Source organism: Hevea brasiliensis, chromosome 10 (assembly GCF_030052815.1).
Source record: "Hevea brasiliensis isolate MT/VB/25A 57/8 chromosome 10, ASM3005281v1, whole genome shotgun sequence".
In the NCBI taxonomy this organism is placed as follows: Eukaryota; Viridiplantae; Streptophyta; class Magnoliopsida; order Malpighiales; family Euphorbiaceae; genus Hevea; species Hevea brasiliensis.
Genome location: NC_079502.1, coordinates 4097388 through 4120982, shown reverse-complemented (window position 1 = coordinate 4120982; position 23595 = coordinate 4097388). Strand labels below are relative to the sequence as shown.

The 23595-nt window shown below is 34.9% G+C and overlaps 1 protein-coding gene and 1 long non-coding RNA gene across 3 annotated transcripts; both read left to right on the top strand.

Annotated features, from left to right (window-relative positions):
• The first annotated feature begins 910 nt into the window (after positions 1-910).
• LOC110645902 (protein DETOXIFICATION 29) lies at positions 911-14224 on the top strand. 2 transcript variants are annotated; one of them, XM_058128958.1, is made up of 8 exons: positions 911-1519; positions 1613-2154; positions 3267-3353; positions 4113-4169; positions 12598-12836; positions 12925-13043; positions 13617-13703; positions 13870-14224. In XM_058128958.1, exons 1-8 carry the CDS (start codon positions 1163-1165, stop codon positions 13933-13935), a joined length of 1554 nt encoding a protein of 517 aa, XP_057984941.1. In that variant the 5' UTR covers positions 911-1162; the 3' UTR covers positions 13936-14224. The 2 variants fall into 2 exon arrangements, with proteins under 2 accessions (XP_057984941.1, XP_057984942.1); XM_058128959.1 differs by lacking the exon at positions 4113-4169 and having other exon boundaries at positions 1078-1519.
• Positions 14225-21863: 7639 nt separating this feature from the next.
• Positions 21864-23030, top strand: LOC131169693 (uncharacterized). The gene is made up of 2 exons (XR_009140585.1): positions 21864-21965; positions 22887-23030. It is a non-coding gene; the product is annotated as an uncharacterized LOC131169693 (long non-coding RNA).
• The last annotated feature ends 565 nt before the right edge of the window (positions 23031-23595 follow it).

Sequence of the window (23595 nt, the reverse complement as noted above, 5' to 3'; positions counted from 1 at the left end):
ATTATCATTATTGAGAGATAATGTTGGGTTTTATAGCAACTATCATAAATTTCAATTAAAAGTGGAATCTAAGATTGGGTCTATTGGGTTTTGTGAAATAATATTTCTCTTAATGCTCTAATTAATTGAGCAGTTCTCTATTCGAAAATATAAATTAATTCATTAACTAGAAGGTTTAATGATGCCCGGAAGGGATTATTAAATATTTTTTATTATTAACCCTTGTAAGAATAGTTAAATTTGATTATTAGACAAAATTAATTGAGATTAACTATTGGATCAAATGAATTTAATATCCCTAGCCTTTTTTTTTTACTTGGTTTTAACCCCAAAGTTTTATTTGCTCTTTCTAATTCATTTCTTAATTATAGTTAATTTCATTTTTAGTTTAATTTTAATTTCTTGAATTTAATGCAATTTGATAGACTAGATATTAGTAAAATTAACATAAATTTTGATAATTAAAAGTAATTATCATGAAAATGATACTTTATTAACTCTTTATTAATTGTGCTATTTTGTATACTTGCAAATAAGTATCACTAGGGTTCATAATGGAGCGAAGTTTTAATCTGTCCTGTTGGGGACTCAGTCTGCATTGAGTCTTGATTTTGGAGTTCTAAATCGACTTTCTCTGAATAGTGGGCTTTGGACCATATGTAACTTAGTTTTTATCAATGAAATATGATATTATAAATATTTATGTTGAAAAAGAGAAAAAGCTACTTCCTAACCAATAAGCGTTGGGTGTATGGTAAAACCCATTGTATTTATAAGAAAGATTGAATGTTTGGAAAAGACATTATTAAGAGAAGTAGCTAAAAAACTCTGAAGAAATTAATCTTATATAAACTGTAAAATACACGTATCAAGATACTCTAGTCAATAAAAGAAGAAAAAAACTACTTCTTACTCAGAATCTATAATCCATTAATTGTTACGTAATATATCCAACCTTCATTGAATAGAAAATGTACACTCAATGCGAAAATTTAAGGGCTAAAAAGTTGCATTTTGCTAATAAAAAATCCAAGTGGGACCATATGGAATGGAGCCTTTATATTTGACTCGACTCTCATGCGAATAAATTACTGACCCCATACTCGATCGGTCACCATTCGTAGTCTCTCTTGGAAAAACTCATCTCTCTCCTCTCCTTGACATGGAGGATTCAAGAGAGCCACTTCTTTCTCCAAGAGACGACGAAAACCAAAACCATCCCCGTGATAAGGATCAAGACCAGCGATACTCACTTCCCAGATCAACAACAAACACTAGTTCCTTCGTCCCCGACGCCGATGACATCCCTCCTATCAACGGCATCCGTGATTTCTTTAGAGAATTCTACAGGGAGTCCAAGAAACTTTGGTACCTGGCCGGCCCTGCCATCTTCACCTCCATTTGTCAGTACTCCCTCGGCGCCATCACTCAAGTCTTTGCAGGCCAAGTTGGAACCCTCGAACTCGCCGCCGTCTCCGTTGAGAACTCTGTCATCGCCGGTTTTTCCTTCGGCGCCATGGTACGATATCATCATGACGTTATTTATTTACGCGTTCAATGGTTTTCTCTTTCCATATATATAAGGATAAGTTTTTGGTTGATAATTAAACAGCTTGGAATGGGAAGTGCGCTTGAAACGCTATGTGGGCAAGCATTTGGAGCAGGGAAACTGGATATGCTTGGAATCTATTTGCAAAGATCATGGATCATTCTTGGCACTACATCCGTTCTTCTCTCCTTCCTATATATCTTTGCAGCTCAACTTTTGAAGTTGATTGGGCAAACAGCAGCCATATCAAAAGCAGCAGGGATATTCTCCATCTGGATGATACCTCAGTTATTCGCTTATGCTTTAAACTTCCCCATGGCAAAATTCTTGCAGGCTCAAAGCAAGATCATGGTTATGGCCTTGATCTCTGCTGCAGCCTTGGTCTTACACGCATTTTTGAGCTGGTTATTGATGCTGAAGTTGGGATGGGGATTGGTTGGAGCCGCAATAGTATTAAATGCTTCTTGGTTGTTGATTGATTTAGCTCAGTTTTTGTATATTATCAGTGGAACTTGTGGACGAGCTTGGAATGGATTCTCATGGAAGGCCTTTCAAAACTTGTGGAGTTTTGTTCGGTTGTCCCTTGCATCTGCTGTTATGCTTTGGTAAGTTATTGTTTCCCAAATTTAATTTTTGTTTTATCAGGACATTGCATGTGCAAGAATCAAAATTTAACACGCAGTGGACTGGTTGTTGTTGAGTCCTTTAAATAAGATCCGTCAAGAAAAAAAAAAAAATACAGAACAATTACGTCTGCATATAAGCTACACCTTGTTGGCTTCTGGCGTGATTGGGACGTGCCAGGGAAAATTTTAGCTTAAATTAGTTTATCATTAATTTAAAATATAAATATGTGAGTTCTTTATTGTATATATGAATTCTATTATATTTATTATATATTATATCGAAAAAAATATTAAATAAGTCCTATACTTTCAGTCAAGAGATCAAATAAGTAAAAAATCAAGTTTTGAATCAAATAAATCCTATATTTTTTAATTAAGGCTAAGTGAGTCCATATCTAATAATATATATATATATATATATATATATATATATATATATATATATATATATATATATATATATATATTACATAATAACTAATAATAAATAATTTTTAATATTTAAAATTAGGAAAACATAATATTTTATTATTAAAAAAAATATTTTATTAGATGTGTACTTATTTGGCCTTATTAGAAAGTACATAATTTTATTTGACAAAAAATTTAATTTTGAACTTATTTAACCTTTACTAAAAGTATAAAAAAACTTATTTCAACTTTTTTCTATTGCGTTTATAATAAACTTAATTAAGAATTTTGCAGTATAATTAAAAAATTTATCCCCGATATTGTAAAAGAGAGCTTTCAGGTAAATTTATTTTACAGACTAAATCAATTAAATAAATTTATATCATAATGTTTATTTATAATTATATAAATGTAAAAATTAAATTAAGAGTTAAATTACATGTTTATATTATTATAAATTAATTTTATAGCTTTATCCTAATAGAACATATAAAACATGCAACTCTTTTTCATGTTATTAACAATTACATTGAAACTATTAGTTATTAGTTATTGTTAATTAATTATGTTTGTTAGCTTAAATAAGTACTTACCAAATAATGTGCTTAACTTTATATATATATATATTTAAAAAAAATTAATTATTATATATAATTAAAATCTTTTATGTGTGGGTGCAGCTTGGAAGTTTGGTATTTTACGGCATTAATACTGTTCGCTGGATACTTAAAGAACGCAGAGGTCTCAGTGGATGCCTTGTCCATATGGTCAGAATTTTATTTATTTTTATTTTTTATGCAATATTTATTTTGCTTAATATAATAACTTATATTATAATAAAAAATGTAATTATAAATATCATAAATAATAACGAATAATTTAAACAAAATAAATATTCTCCTTCATATATATTTATATATTATATAAATTATTATTATTTAAACCAATTCGTTGAAAGCCAATTAGCTCTCATTTACTGTCCTATTTTTAAAAAGTTGCTTAGATTTTGTTTGATATTATATTGCTAAAATTATTATTAAAATTTTTTAAAAGTATTAATTAAAAAATATTTAGAATATTATTTTTTCCAAAAAAATTTATATTTCTTTCTAGCTTTCAACATCTAAGATGAGGAGACACAAATAGCAGGCACACGTTGTCTCCGCTCGTTTAATTATTTAACATTATTGGAGAGAACATCGTCTGCCCATCCACTACGACGTCATTTTCTGCATTTGTTTGCTGTATAAACAATAAACAGATGAGTTCTAGCATTAGTTGTAGATATTAATTTTATATAAATTTCATCATTTAATCTGACAGTCTTTATTATGCACAACAGATCGAAGTGAGAAACCCTAGTTAGGTATGCCTAAAACCAATGTTACAGATCGATTAAAACTAGATTTTGCAATAATCTTTGACGTATCAGGTCTTCATTAATGGAGTCTATTCTTGTTTTGCATTAATTATAAAGCAAGAAGATTTTAATGCATACGACGTACGCTTGAACTGTTGAATTGCAGCATGAACATTTTGGGCTGGACAGTCATGGTAGCTATTGGTGTAAATGCAGCTATAAGGTTTGTTACTGTTCCATATAAACTTGATTTATCATAATTACGTAGAGCTAAGTTGGCTAGATATTGTTGGAAACTTAGAAGAGTTTTTACAAAATTCAAAAAAGATAACAGATAAGCACAAAAGTTTCTGCTAGAAACTTCTCTTTGCTGTGTCTTTATTTGATACTAAGACTCCCTATTAAATAGGCAAAAAAAGATAACAATAACAAACTAATTCAGAAAAATAAGGAAGCACTTAACATCATATGTCACACATTATCCTTACATAAGGTATAATATGATACCGTAATATGCCTAATAAATTATCAAACTTCACCCATTGATAACTCATTAAATATATTATTAGGGATTTTATATCAATTTTCATTTCTTTTTTCAAGTGGTGGGTACTTTTACATAGGTATTAAAAACCTTTAATTGAAGTTAAGTCATAAATCAAATTTTTAATTAATTTAAAATATCCGTAAATTTTACAGAAAATTCGGTATAGTGTCGTCTATAATTTGATAAAATAGTTCTTTAAAAACCTGTGAAAATACTCCCAATATACATTTAAATCTCAAACTCCAATATTCAACATCATTTCAAGCAAATGTCAAAAAAATAAAAGGAAGCATTTCATTAAATAAAATAATAGATTTACATTACAACCATTTACACAGATCAAAAACAAATCCCAAAATTTATTACACAACTACTCAAGTCTAATGTACTTACATATAACTACATATACATCAAAATAAAAATTAACAAGGGTATTGTAACAGCCCGATCCTTCTCCAGTTAGTATTGTCCGCTTTGGCCCATGGGCCTCACGGATTTGTCCCTTGGGAGGTTTCATTCCCAAAAGCTACGACTGTGTGAGGAAGGCTTCCACATATATGGCCCAAATCTTTTCTTCCCGTTTCCGATGTGGGACACGGTTTCCACCCGGTCGTAGCTGGTTGAACAAGCACGTCCCAACCCCATCCCTGGGTCGTGACAAGCCCACCAGCTTCCGCTTGGTGCGTCCTCGCACCACACACCGCACTAGAGGGAGTCCAGCTCTGATACCAAATGTAACAGCCCGATCCTTCTCCAGTTAGTATTGTCCGCTTTGGCCCATGGGCCTCACGGATTTGTCCCTTGGGAGGTTTCATTCCCAAAAGCGCTACCGACTGTGTGAGGAAGGCTTCCACATATATGGCCCAAATCTTTTCTTCCCGTTTCCGATGTGGGACACGAAGTTTCCACCCCAGTGCGTAGCTGGTTGAACAAGCACGTCCCAACCCCATCCCTGGGTCGTGACAGGTATAATCTATATACCCGGTGATATCTCCAAAATAAGGATCACTGCACGTCATTAGCAGCCTACCCTGCTGCTTTATCTGTCTCCTTACCTACGACATCAATAAGAAGCTATCGCTGAGCCAAAGACTCAGTGGTGCACAACTTAAAGTAAATAGTAAATTACGAAACAATCAATTTATCCTTTTTCCAAACTAAATCAATTGAATTTTTAACACATAATAAATCATGCTTTATTTCTAAGGCCAGAAAATCACTCAATAAAAACATATTTCATTCCATCAATCGTAGAATAAATTCAATAAAAGACACACAGTGTTGATCATGACACGATTTCCAATTCATCCAAATAACCATAGGCTAATGAGGAATACCAAGGCTAGTTAGCACAAAAATATGAGTACTCATTTAATTCATCCTCAACTGGCACACATCTCAATACTTCAACCAGAGAGAGAATACAAATCTAATTCATCCCACTAGGCATGCTAGTGAGAAATTCAAACATATAGTCATGACACTGTGGTTTCAAACCACTTCAGCAATTTTCCAAGTATCAAATATCAAACAATTCACATTCAAATTAGTTTTCCAAATTTGGGCTAACAACACAAAATTTTATCAATTAAAGAATTCAATATAATGTTGGCCATAAAATTTATTTCACCACATATTCAATTCCAAATTTAATTTGAAAATCAAAAGACATTTAGTTGTTGTGCACAAACCTCTAATGAGCCGCCTCTTTGCCTTGACTCACTGTTTCTTTATTCTTCCCAGTGTCTTTTTCTACTGAAACGCACAATTTAAAGTGTTTTAATACTTATTCAACTTATTTCTAATAAGTAATTCAACATTTAAATTTTGTAAATTTAATCTACCCCAATAAGATTTATAATTTGAATCTTTTGCATTAGGTGCATTTGTGGTTACTATTCATTTGACCAATCGGTTAAAATGTTGACTTTTTCATACTTAATAGTTATGTGAGTTCTAATTACTCCCACATACCACATTTTAGGTTACAATTGTGTGGGCATTGATTGCCAATTGAAATTCCAAACTCCCTAAGTGAAATTCCAAAATTTTAATTTTGGGTCGCTTAGTTCTACTGTTACATTGACCTTCTACAGTAAAAATTTAGCCAACTTTTCTTCATCAAAGTTGTTCCTTTATATGTCTAGTTTAATTCCCTTTTTGAATCACTCAATTTAGAGCTTTTTAGCTCAAGTTATGGCCATTTAACCATAACTAGCTGGATTAGTCAATTCCAGAATTCTAGGCAATTTTAGGTTCTAGCAGATTTAGTGATCCAACTTTGGTTGGCAATTTGATTTAGTTATGGTCAGAATTTGAGATTGTGTTCTTCATGAAAGTTGTTCTACTATGTCCTAGCTTTCCAATGACTCAAAAATCAGGTCATTTGGACCTTTCTACACAAAGTTATGACTATTTGAACATGTACTGTTTATATGGTCAATTTTGTCCAATGACAGGGTACCTAATCTGGATTTAACCAAATTTTACACCAACTTGTGGTCAGTTTGAGGGCAAGGTTCTACATGAAAATTATTGCTTTGGGTCTTAATTTTCATTTTCAATTGGTCTCACACCAATTAGAGCAACAAAATTTCAATTATGATCATTTAAGTGGACCATGGTCAGGCTGTCCAGAATTGGACATTACCCATTCACAATTCACTTTCAATTTCAATCATTCAATCACACTCCAAATCACCCCAATTGACCAATTTAAGCCTCAATTAGGTCAATTGGCATCAATTCACCAAACTCCCAAATTTTCCCCCAAATTTCCAATTGCCAAGAACCCTAAGTGTCCAATTGCCAAAATTTCTGAAATTAAAATGTACTAATCACCTATCCTCATTCATCTAAGCATGGTTACACATTTACTTGGACTAATACACCTCATGTTCTCATAAATCTATGGCTAGCTGAAATTTATAAGTTCCCTAACAAGCATGATTTTTTAAATTTTCTCACCCAAATTCATCAAAACTAACTCAATTTCAATCACCTAAACTAAAGGAGAAGATTTGATTCACATACCTTAATGATGCTCTTTTCCAACTTCAATTTCTTCTTGGTTTTCTTTAAATTCCTTCTTCCAAACTTCTCCTTGAAGCTCAATTAAAGGTTTTCTATCACTTTTGGAGGGGAAATTAGGGGATAAAGTAGGGTTTCAAGAGCTCACAATAGGATTTTTAATGGTGGATTTAGGAGAAAATGGTGAGAGAGAGAGAGAGGAGAGAGAAGGGACGACGATTGTGGGTGGAAGAAGACCAATTTTGCTTTTAAATTTTTTTTTGTCCTATTTTTGTAATATTTATCCCTTAATTTCTTAAATTAAAATTGTAATTTACTTATGATGTCATTGATGATGTCATAATTTCCATTTTCTTTTCTTTTCTTTTTCATTTCTTTCACCAACCTCTTCATTTCTAATATATTTTTCATAATTTTAATTTCCTACATTTTAATGGACATTTAGGCCAAGAATCACCTCTAAGGGTGAATTGACCAAATTGCCCCTTACCGGTTTGATCCGTTTTTCCAATAAAACTAGATTGCTTCCTGAACCCTAATTTAATTATTTGAGCTTGTTCCCAATTCTTTTCTGTGGTTTTCATATTTTTCCTAGCTTCGCAATTATCTCTAGGCCTGGGGTTCCATAGGGTCCCATTCGAAAATTGGGCATTAACTGACCATGCAGTCACTTTCCGATACGGTCACCCATCGCTGTGACCTTGGCTCATTTAACCAATTATACTTTATTTTCTTTATTTCCATTTCACCTTCATATAATTTCTATAAATTTTTATTCAGGGCTTTTCTGGGTGACATAGATATAGGTCTAGACATCTTGACTGTCCGGACAGGCTCTAGTCACCGGAACAGTAGCATGTATAGACTGCTTAGTATAGGGGTGTTACATCATGCGCATGACTCAAATAACAAAAAAGAAAATGTGGAACACAGTAGGAAAATAGGAACAAAAAAACTGAAGTTTGAATCAGTTCTCAACACCCCCCCCCTTGATTCAAACTTGCAGACTCCAATATGAGCTCTTAAGTATTCATGCTTGCTCATGGCAAGTGACTTTGTAAGAATATCAGCTGCTTGCTCATTTGTACTGCAATACTTCAAGGCTACTACTCCATCTTTTACAAGATCACGAATAAAGTAAGTCCGAATGTCGATATGCTTCATTCTTCCATGATGGACTGGATCTTTTGACATTGCAATTACAGCCTTGTTGTTACAAAACATTTCAGTTGCTTCTTTTTATTCCTGACCAAGATCTGATAAAAGTTGTCTCAACCAGATTGCTTGACATGCTGATGAAGTTGCAGCCACATATTCAGCTTCTGAGGATGATAGTGCAGTGGTTGCTTGTTTTTTTGAGCTCCAAGACATTGCTCCTAATCCAAGACTGAAAATGTACCCTGAAGTGCTTTTCCTATCATCCATGCAGTCTGCCCAATCACTGTCAGTAAACCCAAGTAAATTGTGATTTGATTCATAACCATATCATATACCAAAGTCAATTATTCCTGCTACATAACGCAGAATTCTTTTTGCTGCTCCAAAATGATGCTTTGAAGGAAAGTGCATGAATCTTGAGATCACTCCCACTGAGAATGCAATGTCTAGTTTTGTGTGTGTCAAGTAGATTAGTCCACCAACCAAACTCCTAAAGATTTTTTTCATTCATTGATCCAGTTCCATCATCAACTTGTAACTTTTCATTCACATTCGCTACCGTTTTACAATTTTCCATGTTGAATCATTTAAGAAGATCTGCAGCATATTTTCTTTGTGAGATGAACACTCCTCCTTCAGCCTGTTTCATTTCAATTCCAAGAAAGTAATTCAATAAACCCAAATCTGACATTTCAAATTCCTTATTCTAATTCTCTATTTAAAAAAGCAGATTTAACATCAAACTGATATATAGGCCAATTTAATTGAGCAGTTAAGGCAAGTAAGGTTCTTACAGTCTAGAACCGAGCAACAGGAGAAAATGTATCTTCATAATCCACACCTTGTTGCTGTGAGTATCCCTTTGCTACCAATCGTGCTTTGTGCTTCTGTATACTCCCATGTGCATGAAACTTTGTTCTAAAAATCCATTTTACACCAATGGCCTTCTTGCCTTTGGGAAGATCCACCAACTCCCAAGTCTTATTGTTTTGAATTGCTGCAAGTTCTTCATTCATTGCTTTTGTCCATTCTTCTTTCTCTGCTGCTTCTTCAAAGGTAGTTGGATTAGCCACATACATAGCTTGTGTTGTTGTATAGATTTCTCTTAGAGACCCTGTCTTTCGTGGAGGAGTATTATCGGATGAACTTTGTGGCGAGGAGGAGCTACTTCTTGGACTTGTCAAGGCTGACATGCTTGGGGAAGTTGAAGTTGAGGGAGATCTTGGAGGTGTTTGCAATTGTCTTTCATTTAAATGAGCCTCCATGCTTGTTGAAACTTCAAATTGCACTCCATTTTCACTTTCAGGCCATTCCCATCTTGCTTCTTCATCAAAGATAACATCCCTGCTAATGATTACTGTACTATTGATAGAATTGTATAGTCTATAGGCTTTGGTGCTAGAACAGTAACCCATAAAAATGCATTCGACGAATTTCTCATCAAGCTTACTGCGTTTATGGGAGTCAACCAATGCATATGCAATGCAACCAAAGATTCTTAGATGACTTACCTAAGGTCTCCTTCCCGTCCAGGCTTCATATGGTGTTTGATTTGGTACTGCTCTTATTGGGGACAAATTTAATATATAAATTGCTGTAGCCACCGCTTCTCCCCAAAACTAATTCGGTAATCCTTTTGCTTGTAACATGCTTCTTGCCATCTCAACTACCATACGATTTTTTCGTTCTGCCACCCCGTTTTGCTCAGGTGTATATGGTGTGGTCAGCTCCCTATGTATCCCATGCTCTTCATAGAAATCATTGAAATCTTTGGAGGTAAATTTGCCACCTCTATCAGTTCGTAACACCTTGATACACTTGCCACCTTGCTTCTCTACTAGCACTTTAAACCTCTTGAATGCTCCAAAAGCTTCAGATTTGAGTTGAAGAAAATACACCCAGCTCATTCTGCTATAGTCATATGTAAACAATAAGAAATACCAACTTCCTCCAAAGGATTCAGTTTTCATAGGGCCACATAGATCAGCATGCATAAGTTCTAGACTACTTGAAGCTCTCCATGATCTACCAATAGGAAATGGTTTTTTACTTTGTTTCCCATATACACATGCTTCACACAAATTTACTGATTCAATGTTAGGTAACCCAGACACCATTTCTTTTTGATGTAGCAATTTTAAACCTTTCATGTTCAAGTGCCCATATCTTAAATGCCACAATTTAGATTCATTTTTTCCTTTAACAGCTAAAGCATGTTTTTCAATACAAGAGATTTCAAGGGGAAATAGCTTGTTTTGAGTCATGCATACCTCAACTACAATCTGGTTTGTTTTCTGATCTTTGATCACGCATGAAGAGTTTTCGAATTGTATTGAGAAGCCATTGGCCACCAATTGTCCTACGCTCAATAAATTCTGTGTTAGATTGGGAACAAAAAACACGTTGTGTAGAAGCTTTGTGTCTCCATCGCTACTAACTACTACAATGCCTCTTCCTTCCACTTGCATTTGTTTATCATCTCCAAGCCTCACCTTGATCTTATAAGATTCATCTAGCTCTTTAAACAACAAACGCAGACCTGTCATATGGTTAGAACAACCACTGTCCAGAAACCAAATGTCACCTGAAACTTCTGTTTTTTCAAGTTTAGCCATAAAAAGCTTGAATTCCTCCTCTTCTTTCTCCTCCTCTGCATAATTCACTTGTTGATCTTTGTACCAACAATAAGCTTTTATATGACCATATCTCTTGTAGTGATAGCATTGAATGCCATTCTTGTTATTTCTTTGCTCATTGGACTGCCTTTGTTGCCCGTCAAATTGACCTCTGCCTCTTCCTTTGCCACGGCTACGATCACAGAATCCTCCTCTTCCACGGGTCCAAGGCTATTCGTCATACTGATTGAAGTCTTCTTGTTTGTTTGAAGATTCTCCCTTCACATGAAAAGCCTTCTCTTCAATTTGTTCCATTGTGCGGTTCAATCTTGCTTCATGAGCTTGTAAGGATCCCATCAATTCTTCAAATGAAAATACAGACATATCCTTGGATTCCACTATGGCAGCGACGACGTGATCAAATTTCGGGGTCAGACTCCTTAGAACCTTTGCAACAATTGTTTGATCCTCAATTGTCTCACCAAAGGATCTCATTTTGCTAACAATTGCAGAGACCCTAGAGAGGAAGTCCTGCACTGACTCCTCTTTCTTCATGATTGATGTCTCAAAATCTTGATGAAGAGACTGCAATTTTATAGCAATAACTTTTGCATCCCCTTGAAACTCCTTTTGCAAAATTCTCCAGGCTTCCTTTGCTGTAGTTGCTGCCATAATCCTTGAAAATATGTTCTCATGTACTGCTTGTTGAATAAAGAACAGGGCCTTCGAATCCCTCTTCTTGTTCTCTTTCAGCTGAGCTTCATCATCTGGATTAGTGTATCCATTCTCAACCAAATCCCAAAGGTCTTGAGATTTAAACAAAGTCTTCATCTTAATACTCCAGAATTCGTACTTCTCTCCATTGAAGACAGGTATAAGAGGCTGAGAGGAAGAGATAGTGTTTGCTGCCATTGCTCAATCTCTCATATTTCTCTCGTAACTCACTTTTCTCAATCGCCTAATGCAAGACCCAACCAGGCTTTGATACCAATTTTGTTGGGAACTTAAAAGAGTTTTTACAAAATTCAAACACTGAAAGATAACAGATAAGCACAAAAGTTTCTGCTATAAACTTCTCTCTGCTGTGTTTTTATTTGATACTAAGACTACCTATTAAATAGGCAAAAAAAGATAACAATAACAAACTAATTCAGAAAAACAAGGAATCACTCAACATCATGTGCATGACTCAAATAACAGAAAAGAAAACGTGGAACACAGCAGGAAAATAGGAATAGAAAAAACTAAAGTTTGAATCAGTTCTCAACAGATATTGCATTTTATGATGGATGATGATGCAGTGTGAGAGTATCAAATGAGCTAGGCGCAGCTCATCCAAGAACAGCAAAATTTTCACTTGTGGTGGCTGTTATATCATCTTTTATGATTGGTGTCGTTCTCTCTCTCATTCTCATCCTTACAAGAACTAAGTATCCATCTTTGTTTTCCTCGGATTCTCAAGTCAAAGAACTTGTCAATGAGCTTACACCTCTGCTTGCTCTCTGCATCGTCATTAACAATATTCAGCCTGTTCTCTCAGGTAATTAATTGATTTTCAAGCAAACTGCTCAAACTGGTTTTCTCTTTAATTTGCTTTTTGCATTTGTGCTTAATTATTGTTATCATAGGTGTGGCTATTGGAGCTGGATGGCAAGCCATTGTGGCATATCTGAACATAGCTTGTTACTATGTGCTTGGGATTCCTCTGGGTCTTGTATTAGGCTACAAGCTTGATATGGGTGTTCGTGTAAGTACTTTCTCTCATTTCTTACTTTTTGTTTAAAAAAATATAAATTATAAATAAGTCTATAAAATATTATGAAATATGTACATATCAGTCTTTAATTTATTTTTAAATAATAATTTGATCTCAAATTTAAATTCTATTAATAAATCAATTCTTACCGTTTAAATTGACCGTCACTTTTTAATTTGAAACAATTTAATATATAAGTTTTGCTTTATTAACAAACTAGTCTATATTATATTTGAATAATTCTATATTTTATTAAATATTAATTATATTTATATTTATAATTATTTAAATGTAAAATAGTAAAAAATATAAAATTTAGATATATAGAGTATTTTGTTGATAAAATAAAATTTTAAAATTAAATTATTTTAAATTAAAAAACAATTAACGACCATAACTAATTTGTTAACAGAATTGTTAACAGAATTGTTAACAGAATTTGTTAACCTATTAATTTTTTTATACATTAGAGATTTAATTATAATTTACTCTTTTGAAAAAATAAAAATGGCCAATATATGCATGGTTTATTACAAATCTAATAGTAGTTTTGGTGATTATTAGGGGATTTGGTATGGAATGATGTCAGGGACTGCGGTACAGACTCTTGCCCTTTTCTTGATGATTTATAGAACAAATTGGAACAAAGAGGTAACTAATTTAACATTTGATAGAAGTATTTTAATATAGTATTTGTTTCTTTAGATATAGAATTTTCTCATTAGCTCTGTTAATTAATTAGTAGAAATATATATGTATATAACAGTGAATGAATTAAAAAGAAAATTACAGAGTTAAATTTTTGTGTGAAATGCAGGCTTCTATTGCTGAAGATAGGATTAAAAGATGGGGAGGACACAAAGATTCTGAAGGGTTTACATAGAAAAGAATAACAATGTCTTGAAAGTGATATGGATTTTGCCAAAATTGTGGTTCTCTGACCCTGAGGGAGTCAATAATTTCTGAGGACAAATCTGATCAGAAAGCTTTTTTTATTTTTGTTTAGAAAAAAAGATTTGCACCAATTTTAATGGATAATATAATATAAAAAAAATAGTTTCCTTCTTAAGAAATGTAAAATTAAGTTGTCTTCTTCGAAAGATACGCATATTGGATGCAAAGTTTAGTGTGTTAAATACATATACAATTATATATATATTTGAATTTTTAAATTGAATAATTCTTGATATATTATAAACATATCTCAAATTAATATATATAAACTTTAATCATAATTATTTTTATTTATTAATGATGCTACCTATATTCTCCAATCATCTAGTAAATGTAATCAAACTTTTAATTACCTAAAATCACAAAGAAAATAAAATCGGCGACCTGAGAACAGCCACTTCGATGCTTAAGTCAGATGGTAATTCATAGAATGTATTTTGAGAGTAATAAAATAAAGTAAAGACTAAGAATAAGTTGTTTACTTATGTAAGCATTGAAAACCCATTTATATAGTAGTAAGAGATATACCAATATGATTTTTAGAATTTTGTTAATCGGTGTCAAGCTATATGCCTTCATACACTACGGAAACGTATCTTATCAACGTGATTTCCAACGGTAATCCCTCTTCCTATCCTAACGGCTTTTATCCTGTCAACGTCTTTTCGATCTTATTCTTACCTATTTGAGCTTTATTCGAACTAGTTTATCCGACCGGTCCTTCCAATCCCCTTATATTTAGACTTACCACATTATGGTTGCTGTCAGATTTTCATCTTTTGGACTGTTTCAATGTTGGATCCAATCTCTATTGGATCGAATCATGGGGATTTGATCCATTAGAGATTAGTTTAGGTTTTAGGCCATAGCATATCAATTAATTGAAAATTTTCAATACAAAACGAAATTTTGATATAAAATAAATAAATATGTATATTTATTTTCTCTTTAAATTTATTTCCAAGTTTAAACATATAAATTTGAGTGATTTGTTGACATATTTCATACAAGAATTGCATAAAATTATACACTAGAATGAAAGAGGAAACAACTAGAAAAAGCTAATTTAATTATTATGATATTACGTAGGCTGTCGATCAGGTCTCATTCAAGATTATAATTAACCTCATATCTGTCACGACCCAACCTATGGGCTGGACCGGCACTAGGACCTGGGCCAGCCTAAAGCCCCCGAGGCTCGTAGTAAGCTTAACTGTTCATTAACCCAACTCAAAGGCCTATTTGGGCCCAAATTCAAGAAACCAAACGGACAGAGTCCGGCCATAAAATGGACTTTCCAATGGGGAGTTTTCGACTCACCCGACCTGTAAACACAATAAATACTCAATTGGGGAGCTCAGCTCACCCTCCACATACTCATCAGCATAAAAATAAATGGGAGCTCAGCTCCCTCATCCAATCCATCAAACATACATAGAATATTACGTTTACAGGTCCAAAATAATAATTTAGTTTACAGACCCAAATCAAATAAACATTTCTAACACATGCGGAAATTCTAAGATTTAACAAGTTTATACAAACATTAGTAATCGACCTGCGAGGGAGAAAGCAGTTTAACATCAAAAATTTCATGATGTGGCCTGGAAAAATTTTTGAACAGGAGTGAGCGTTCGACTCAGAGAGTAAAATATCAATTTTAACCATAATCTCTATAACTATCTAAAACTAATGCACCCTGTAGAGTGAAATGCAACATCAACAATAAGTTCACATCATAACAGCAAAAAGGTAATTTGGAGCACTCACGCACCCTGTAGCATCAATCATAATATATGGGAGCTGATCCCCTATACAGCTCTCTTAAATCCAACACAGTGCCGTGAAGAACTCAAGCCGGACTTTCACTTAATAAACCAAATCGGGGGTCCCAGCGAAGAACTCAAGCCGTGACTACCCCCCGAAGGATCGGGTCCCAGCGAAGAACTCAAGTCGTGACTACCCGTCCTGTCCATAGTCCACACCACATCACATGCACACCAACGCACGCACACTGCTCCAAATTACCACAACAACATCCATGGCACGTCAACAGTTATGAATGCAACATAAATCGTGCCTAAACTTTAACTATATAAATATATGCATATAAGTGATGCATGGGCATGCTTGAACATATAATAATATCGAAATTACAATTAAAATTAATATTTTACTCACAAACTTGACGGTGGTCACTGAGGCGGCTGGGCTGAGGAAGAAGGCTGTCCCGGTTCACCTGACAATTTTATTACAATCATTTAATAAATCTGACTCAATACAAACAAAGAAAAAGACCAATACGTCCTAAGTCGTGCCGAAAATCCGGCAGAGTCTCCCCTATACCTAGGACCTACCCAACCTGCAAAAGGGCTCAAAACACACTCCTATACTCATAATCCATATATCCACAACTCAATCACATCACACAGCCCCTCCTGGGCCCATCAAATCAGTCATCCATCACAATATGTAAAATTTCATTTTAGTCCTTATAATTAATCATTTTTGCAAAAACTACCCAAATAAGCTCTAAAAATTCTAAAACTTTGCCCCGCGGTCCTTAGCAATATTACTAAGCTATTGCAAAAAGAATCATAATTTTCTAAGCTACCACGAATATTTTATGGATTTTTAATCTTATTTAAGCATTAGAAAATTACAAAAAAAGTAAGGTTCGGGTTTACCTTTGTCGATTCCGACTTTGGGGACGCGCTCGGGACGTCTGACAATGGGGGGATAGCCAAAACCTCGATCCAATTCGGAGACTTTTCCGGTAACGGGTCTGTCTGGCCGGAAATTCACGGACCCGGACAACTATCGAATTTCCGCGAATTGAGGATACCTACACGAAGCCCATAACATGGGGGTTAGTACATAAATTTTTTAGAATTTTCTAAGCTCATTTAATGCTCGGAAAAACACTGCGAAGTTCCGTGGGACCCACCGAAAAACGGTGTCGGGAAAATTCGAAATTTACGTTGCCGCGAAGCTCTCGACGAGTGGAGCGCGCTGGTACTCTCGGTTTTCTCGTGGGGTTCACGGTTTGTGAGAAATCTAGCCCAAAAGTCGAAATGGGCTAAAACTTCCTGAGCAAAAATCGGACAAACCGCTCGATGGATTTCGGTATTCTTGGTGTCTATGGAAAGCTCTCGTTGAGTAGATGATTTTAGACACAAGACCCGGTCCGATTGGTGGCCGGATCGATCGGATTTTGGCCGGGGAAGTCGAAACGTCGCGCGCGCAGGGGAGGACGTTTGCGCCCGTTTTCCGGCCGTTTGGGGCGGCCTGGCCTACCGACGGTGAGGCTACCGTGGTGAGTGGTGGTGGGGAGGTGGTCGGCCACGAGGGGGAGGAGAGAGAAAAGAAAGAAAGAAGAGGAGGAGGTCGGGACGCGCGGAAGAAAAGGGAGGAAGAAAAAGGGAGCAGTCCGATTCGACCGGTCCGATTCGGTCCTGTTAGATTCGGCCGGTCCGATTCAGGATACAAAATTTTGAATTTTTACTCTGCCTCGGGACAAAAAACGAGGTCCAAAAATTCCGAAAAAATTTCAAAAAACTCAGAAAAATACGTAGACTCTAAATATATTTTTAGTTTTGCCACGTAGTCTTTAAATTAATTTTTAAAAATCATCAAAGTTTATATTTTCGAAAAATCGAACCCGATTTTTAAAATCCAAAAAATCTCAAAAAAATTCCTAAAATTTAAATAAAATTAAAATACCAAAAATGCTCATAAAATTTAAAATTTTAGGGTATTACAATATCATATTAATCAAATTAATTATCTCTCCCATTTGCTCATTATTATGCTTGAAGCCATATGCAATTAAAGAAGAAGATGACAAGATTGAGTGTACAGAGAGAAAATTAAAAAGTAATAATAATAATAATAAATAAAATTAACCCTGAGCAGAGTGTTGAATTCTCTATGCTCGCCTTCTGTGGCAACTCTCTAAGATATTTTTACTATGATAGGATTACCATTGCCAATTGATAAGAAAACAGAGAATATCATTATATTTTTACATTTACAGCAACAACTATTTTTTCCTGGGATATCCTAAGCTTAGGTGATTGAACAAAAAAGAAGCAAAATTTACCTGTCATAACTGGAACCATTGAGTGGAATGATAACCATCTCTTCCTGGGATATCCTAAGCTTAGGTGCTCGCAAAATATAGCGAAGATCTGCAGCTTGTCGTTGGATATTGAGATTGGGCTGCTGCTTTTCCAATTGCTGGTAAAGAGCAATGCAGTTTGTGATCGAAATATGGTGAAGTGTGCCTAGAAGACGTCGTTATTGGTCATCAGAAATCCAATCTCAAAGTGAGCCTTGGATTGATTGAGTGCGGCTTCAAGAAAGTCAATGGCTCATGCGTACATGCCCTTTGTCAGTCAATGAAATAAAGACGACACTTTTTTTCAAAGACGATCGATTTTGTATGGATAAAGAAGGAACCTTTTCGAGCTCTTTTCTCACTCTCATCTTCTTCTCTACTTCATCCTCCTATCTATCCTCACTTTCGCTATCCTCCACTTTGTTTAGCAACTCCTCGGCCTTCTTCTCTAACTCTCTCATCTCCTCAATCACCTTCACTCTCGTTCTCCCAATCAAATTCCTCTTCTTCCCCTACTCCATTCCCATTCCCATTCCCGTTCTCTTCATCGCTATCGAAATCCACGCCATTCACTTTTGAATTCGCTTTTCCTCTAGCCACCACTCGCTGTCTCCTAGCTTCGCCGTCCGATTTGAAGCTCTTATCTGCCAGAGAAGTAGCGTAGGATTGAGGATCCCTCATCGGAAGCTTCAAAACAAAGTCTACAACTACCGGTTGGGTCTTCCGATCCTGAATTACAGGCCAAGGTGAGGCCAAGGCTAGAAATAAAGCTAAATTTCCAACAACCCCGGCCATGTTGGCGTCGCCGGGGAACAGACGAAGAGAGAGGATAAGTGTGATGCGAGGTTCTATAGGTGACAAAACTGGTGTAGACATTTAGCGAGTTTTAAATATGTAATGACTAAAATATCCTTGTCGTAGCCATGACAATCTGGCGAATCTAAGAGGGTACTTCCATCTGAAAATATGTCAACGTGGCGTTATGTAGACGAGAGCCGTGTCGGGAAAATATTGCAATCCGTGAATCGGCACACGGAAGCCGAACATTGATTTTACGTACTCGTGTCAAAATATTGCACCGGTCGAAAAAAAAAATGAAATGATGTCGTTTAATGGTTAGGAGTGAAACATCATTTGATGAATCGATTCATGAATAATTTCTTTAATTCAATCCTTCATATCATAAACCGATTAATTTATTATTATTATTATTATTAACGAATTAAATTAAATTAATTATAAAAAAATTAATAACTAATAAAAATATATATTTTTATACCTATAATTTTTTTTAACCATCAATTTTTTAAACAATTAAAATAGGAAAAAAAAAAAAAAGCGAAATTCGATGGGTTGCATTTTCTCTGGAGCTCTTTCGTTCATGAAAAAGCAAATTTCTTACGCCTCCTCTAAATTTCCCAAAAATCTCCTGCACCACAGGGACTAGAATAGTTGAAAACAGAGCAGAATCCATGGCTTTGCTGCTGTGCAATCCTTTAGCACAGCGTCGCTTCCTCTCTTTGCTTCACTGCAAGAATCAACGACCTCTCAGCATCCGCCCAGCTGCCAATACTAAACTCCGATTCTCTCCCTCTGAATTTTCCCTTGGCAGTGGACTACGTTGTTTCTGTCCTCTGAAGTCTTCTTCAATTAACGGATTTTCCATCGCTAAAAATGATCATGTAGAGCAGTTTGAAGGAGAGCAGCGAGAAGAAAATTTTGAGCTGCATGGGAGAATTAGGAAGTTTTTTGAGTTTCTTCCGTCAATTTTGCCTGGCGGAAATTGGTGTAGCTTCTCTGAGGATGTGGAGATTAAATTTTTGGCCATACCGGTGCTTCCTTCAACGAAAAAACGAACCCAATTATTGAAGTCGTCAGACTCATTGAATTTGGAACAAGTTAGAATTATGTCGTCCACATAAATCAAAGTTAACATAAACCATTGGCCAGGGGGCCTTTGCTATAATATAAAGAAAGCTGAAAACACAAACATGATCAGAAACGACGATAATTTAAAAAAGTGGGCGCATATATATATAACTCATCATGAAAGAAGCCATGAAGAAAAGCATTGATATGTCAACTGCTTAATGGTGAAGAAAGAAGAAGAAAGTATCGTCCCGTTGTATTTATAAATAATTAAAAAAAAAAAAAAGTTAATAATCAATACCACTGCTGAATAATACCTGGCTACCAAACGAGCCCTTGTAACGAATGAATTAAAAAAATCCAAATCCACAAACACATTCTTGTTTCTTGTTTCAATGGGAACCAAAGACCAAAACGATTTTTTTTGAAGAAGTAGAAGCTCATCTGCATCATCTACCCTCCCATTCTGCATATGGTATAGCTTGTTTTAGCGTGTTTTAGGTTCACCAGTTGATTTCATTTGTTTTTTTTTGGTTGGGTCGTAGTAGAGCATAGGATGTGTTCTATTGGTTGAGTTTGGTGGTGTGTGGTGTTCGGGGGTAGTAGACAAGAGGTATAAGACTTAGGCCGATTTAGTGGTGTGAGTGTCAACAGTAATAATTTGGAGAGGAGTCGGTAAAAATTGGAGATGATGGCAAGGTGGGTGCATCATTAAGAAGAAGGAGATGAATGAGACTTGTGAAAAGAAGGAAAAAAACTAGTAATATTAAAGCCATGTTCTTGAATAGGACGTGGGACAGGAATGGAAGAAGATAATCGGCATATGGAAAAATAGTATTATAGCAATAAAGGAAAAATATATATACCAAAAAAAAAAGAAAAAAAGAATATTTTGGATTCTCAAGATGAAAAGGGCAAGTTGGCATGAGCCAAAAAAAGTAAGAGTAAGTCAACCAAAAATGATTTTTTTCCTTTCCGCATACCGCTTTGCTCATGGGTATAAGGACAAGCAATGCGATGACCAATTTACTCACCACCCACCCCAAAAAAAAAAAAAGCAAATTTTGGTATTAAATGATTGAATAACCATTTGAACTAATATAAACTTGTCACATTCCGGATGACCCTAACGGACATGCCAATCATCCATGGTGGGCAATCAGAGCGATCATTTCATCCTTGCATGGCCCCATCCCTCTTGGTCCTGGTCCTTCAAAAAAAAAAAAAAAAAAAAAAAAAAAAAAAAGGAAATTATCATGGTAAATTTTTTGAACAGATAGTAACTATATGTTTGCAATGATGAGTAATATATGAAAATTATAATTAGTGAATAGGATACCCGATGTTTGAGAAGAGATTGAGAGAGAGAAGATGGAGAAGAAGATAATTAACAAGATCGAATTCGAAAAAGGACGAAGACGAGATGTTGAACAAACGTGACTTTGATTGTGTCAATTAATAAGAAAAAAACGCCGACACACAAACATTGGCGGTATGGTTTTTACACATTTGATTTTGACAAGTCCCCCCCCCTTTATTGATTTTGATTATATTATTACACCCCATTATTATTATTTCGATTTGTTGCATGCATGTATTAGAGAAAGAGAAGCGAGAGGAGTTTGAACAACATTAAATGAGAGAGAGAGAGGTTTCCTAGAAAGCTCATCTCCCAAGGCTTTGGCTTTGTTGAGAAATTGAGAAACAGTTAGGATCAAGCAAGGTTTTTTGTAGATGGTGGTGTTGCACAGTACCATCAATGATTCCTTGAATTGGAAAAATTGTGTTTCCAAGCTAAAAAAAATTGGGGGGTTAATTTTGGTGAAAAGACTGCAGTATATCGGAACGGTGGTTACGTAGTTTCACTAATACCGGTGACCATGTGACGGGCACTTGGTCGGGTGTGGCAATTGGCTGCCTATGATCCTTGGGTTATTTTCGCCGCTTTCTCTGCTCTAACTGTTGCAGCAGTGAGTATTCTGAATTTTTCTTTTATCTTTTTTCCTCCACTTATGGAACCCTTTATGTGATTCGAATTGCATAACAGACATTATTCATATATATATATATGGGGTAATGATATCACTGCATGATTATTTTTGGGTTGGAGGTTGGATTTTTTGGTCTTTTCCTTGTGCTGTGGATTCAGTTTTTACCAAGGCTGCAACTTAATATGTAGTGGAATTCGATACTGGCATAATTTCGTTTTCTTGAAGCATAGGCAACATAAATAGTTGAAGTAAAACCTCCATTACATAACCCTTTGTTTGGATTGAGAGGTTTTTGTGGTAAGGGAAAGTAAGGGATGATTTTAAGAAAATTTTAACTTAAGAAGGATGGTTGGAAAGGGTCAAGGAAATTGAGAGTTCCCCCCCAAACCAACAAAACCCTTCAATTTTCAACCCATCAATTTGGTGGGTTGGGGAGGGTTGAAAAAATTTTTATTTGTTGATTTTTTAGATTGTCCATATTGGTTTTAAAAAAAGTATAAATTATTCATTTTTATTATAAAATAATAAGTTTAAAAAGAATAATTTTATAATTTTTATATTTAAACTTACCTTCGAATACCATTCAACAAAACAAAATTAAATTATAAAACATTTATTTACCTTACCTTCCTCTCGAATATAAATAAAATTATTATCTTATCTTATCATATCATACATTTTCTTATCTTATTTTAGTAAACCTCCCTTCAACCCATCCAGACGAAACCTAAGATTCCCTGATAGGTTATATTTTTGGCCGCCGGTGCTGGTCTTGCATTGGGGTTTATTCTGTTGAACTTTGAAGTAACTTGTGTAGCTAATTTTATTTGAAGATAAGCTGTCATAATATAGTTTTCTTAATTATTTTTTTTCACTAAATTCTTCATGTGCTTGGCTCAGGTTTCGGAGATCTCAATACCACATTTGCTGACAGCGTCGATCTTTTCTACCCAGAGTATTTTTAATCTTCAATTACTGTATCTTATTATATTATAAAAAAGTATCATCCCCCTATAAACTCTTACCCATTTTAGTCTTTCTTCATTATTTCCCTTTTATTTCTTCCTTTTCCCATTTAAATCTCCTATTGTCACGACCCAACCTATGGGCCAGACCGGCACTAGGACCTGAGTCAGCCTAAAGCCCCCGAGGCCCGTAGTAAGCCTAACTATTCCTCAACCCAACTCCAAGGCCCATTTGATCCTAATTTCAAGAATTGAACCGGACTGAATCCGGCCATAAAAAGGACCATTTAACGGGGAGTTTTTGACTCGCTCGACCTATAAACACAATATATAATAAATTGGGGAGCTCAGCTCACCCTCCACATAATCAAAATGTAATGACCCACATGGGAGCTCAGCTCCCTCATCCAATCCCATCATGCATACAGTTAATAATTTTACAAGTCCAACATAACTTTTATAATACAGGCCCAAAATAAAATAAGTACTTCTAACACATGCGGAGTCTAAAAATTTAACTCAATTATACAGAATATATTCATTACTATTAATGGACCTGCAAAGAAGAAGAACAGGTTAGTCACAACAAATAATCCTCCAGTAGCCTAGAAAAATAGATGAACAGGAGTGAGCGTTCGACTCAA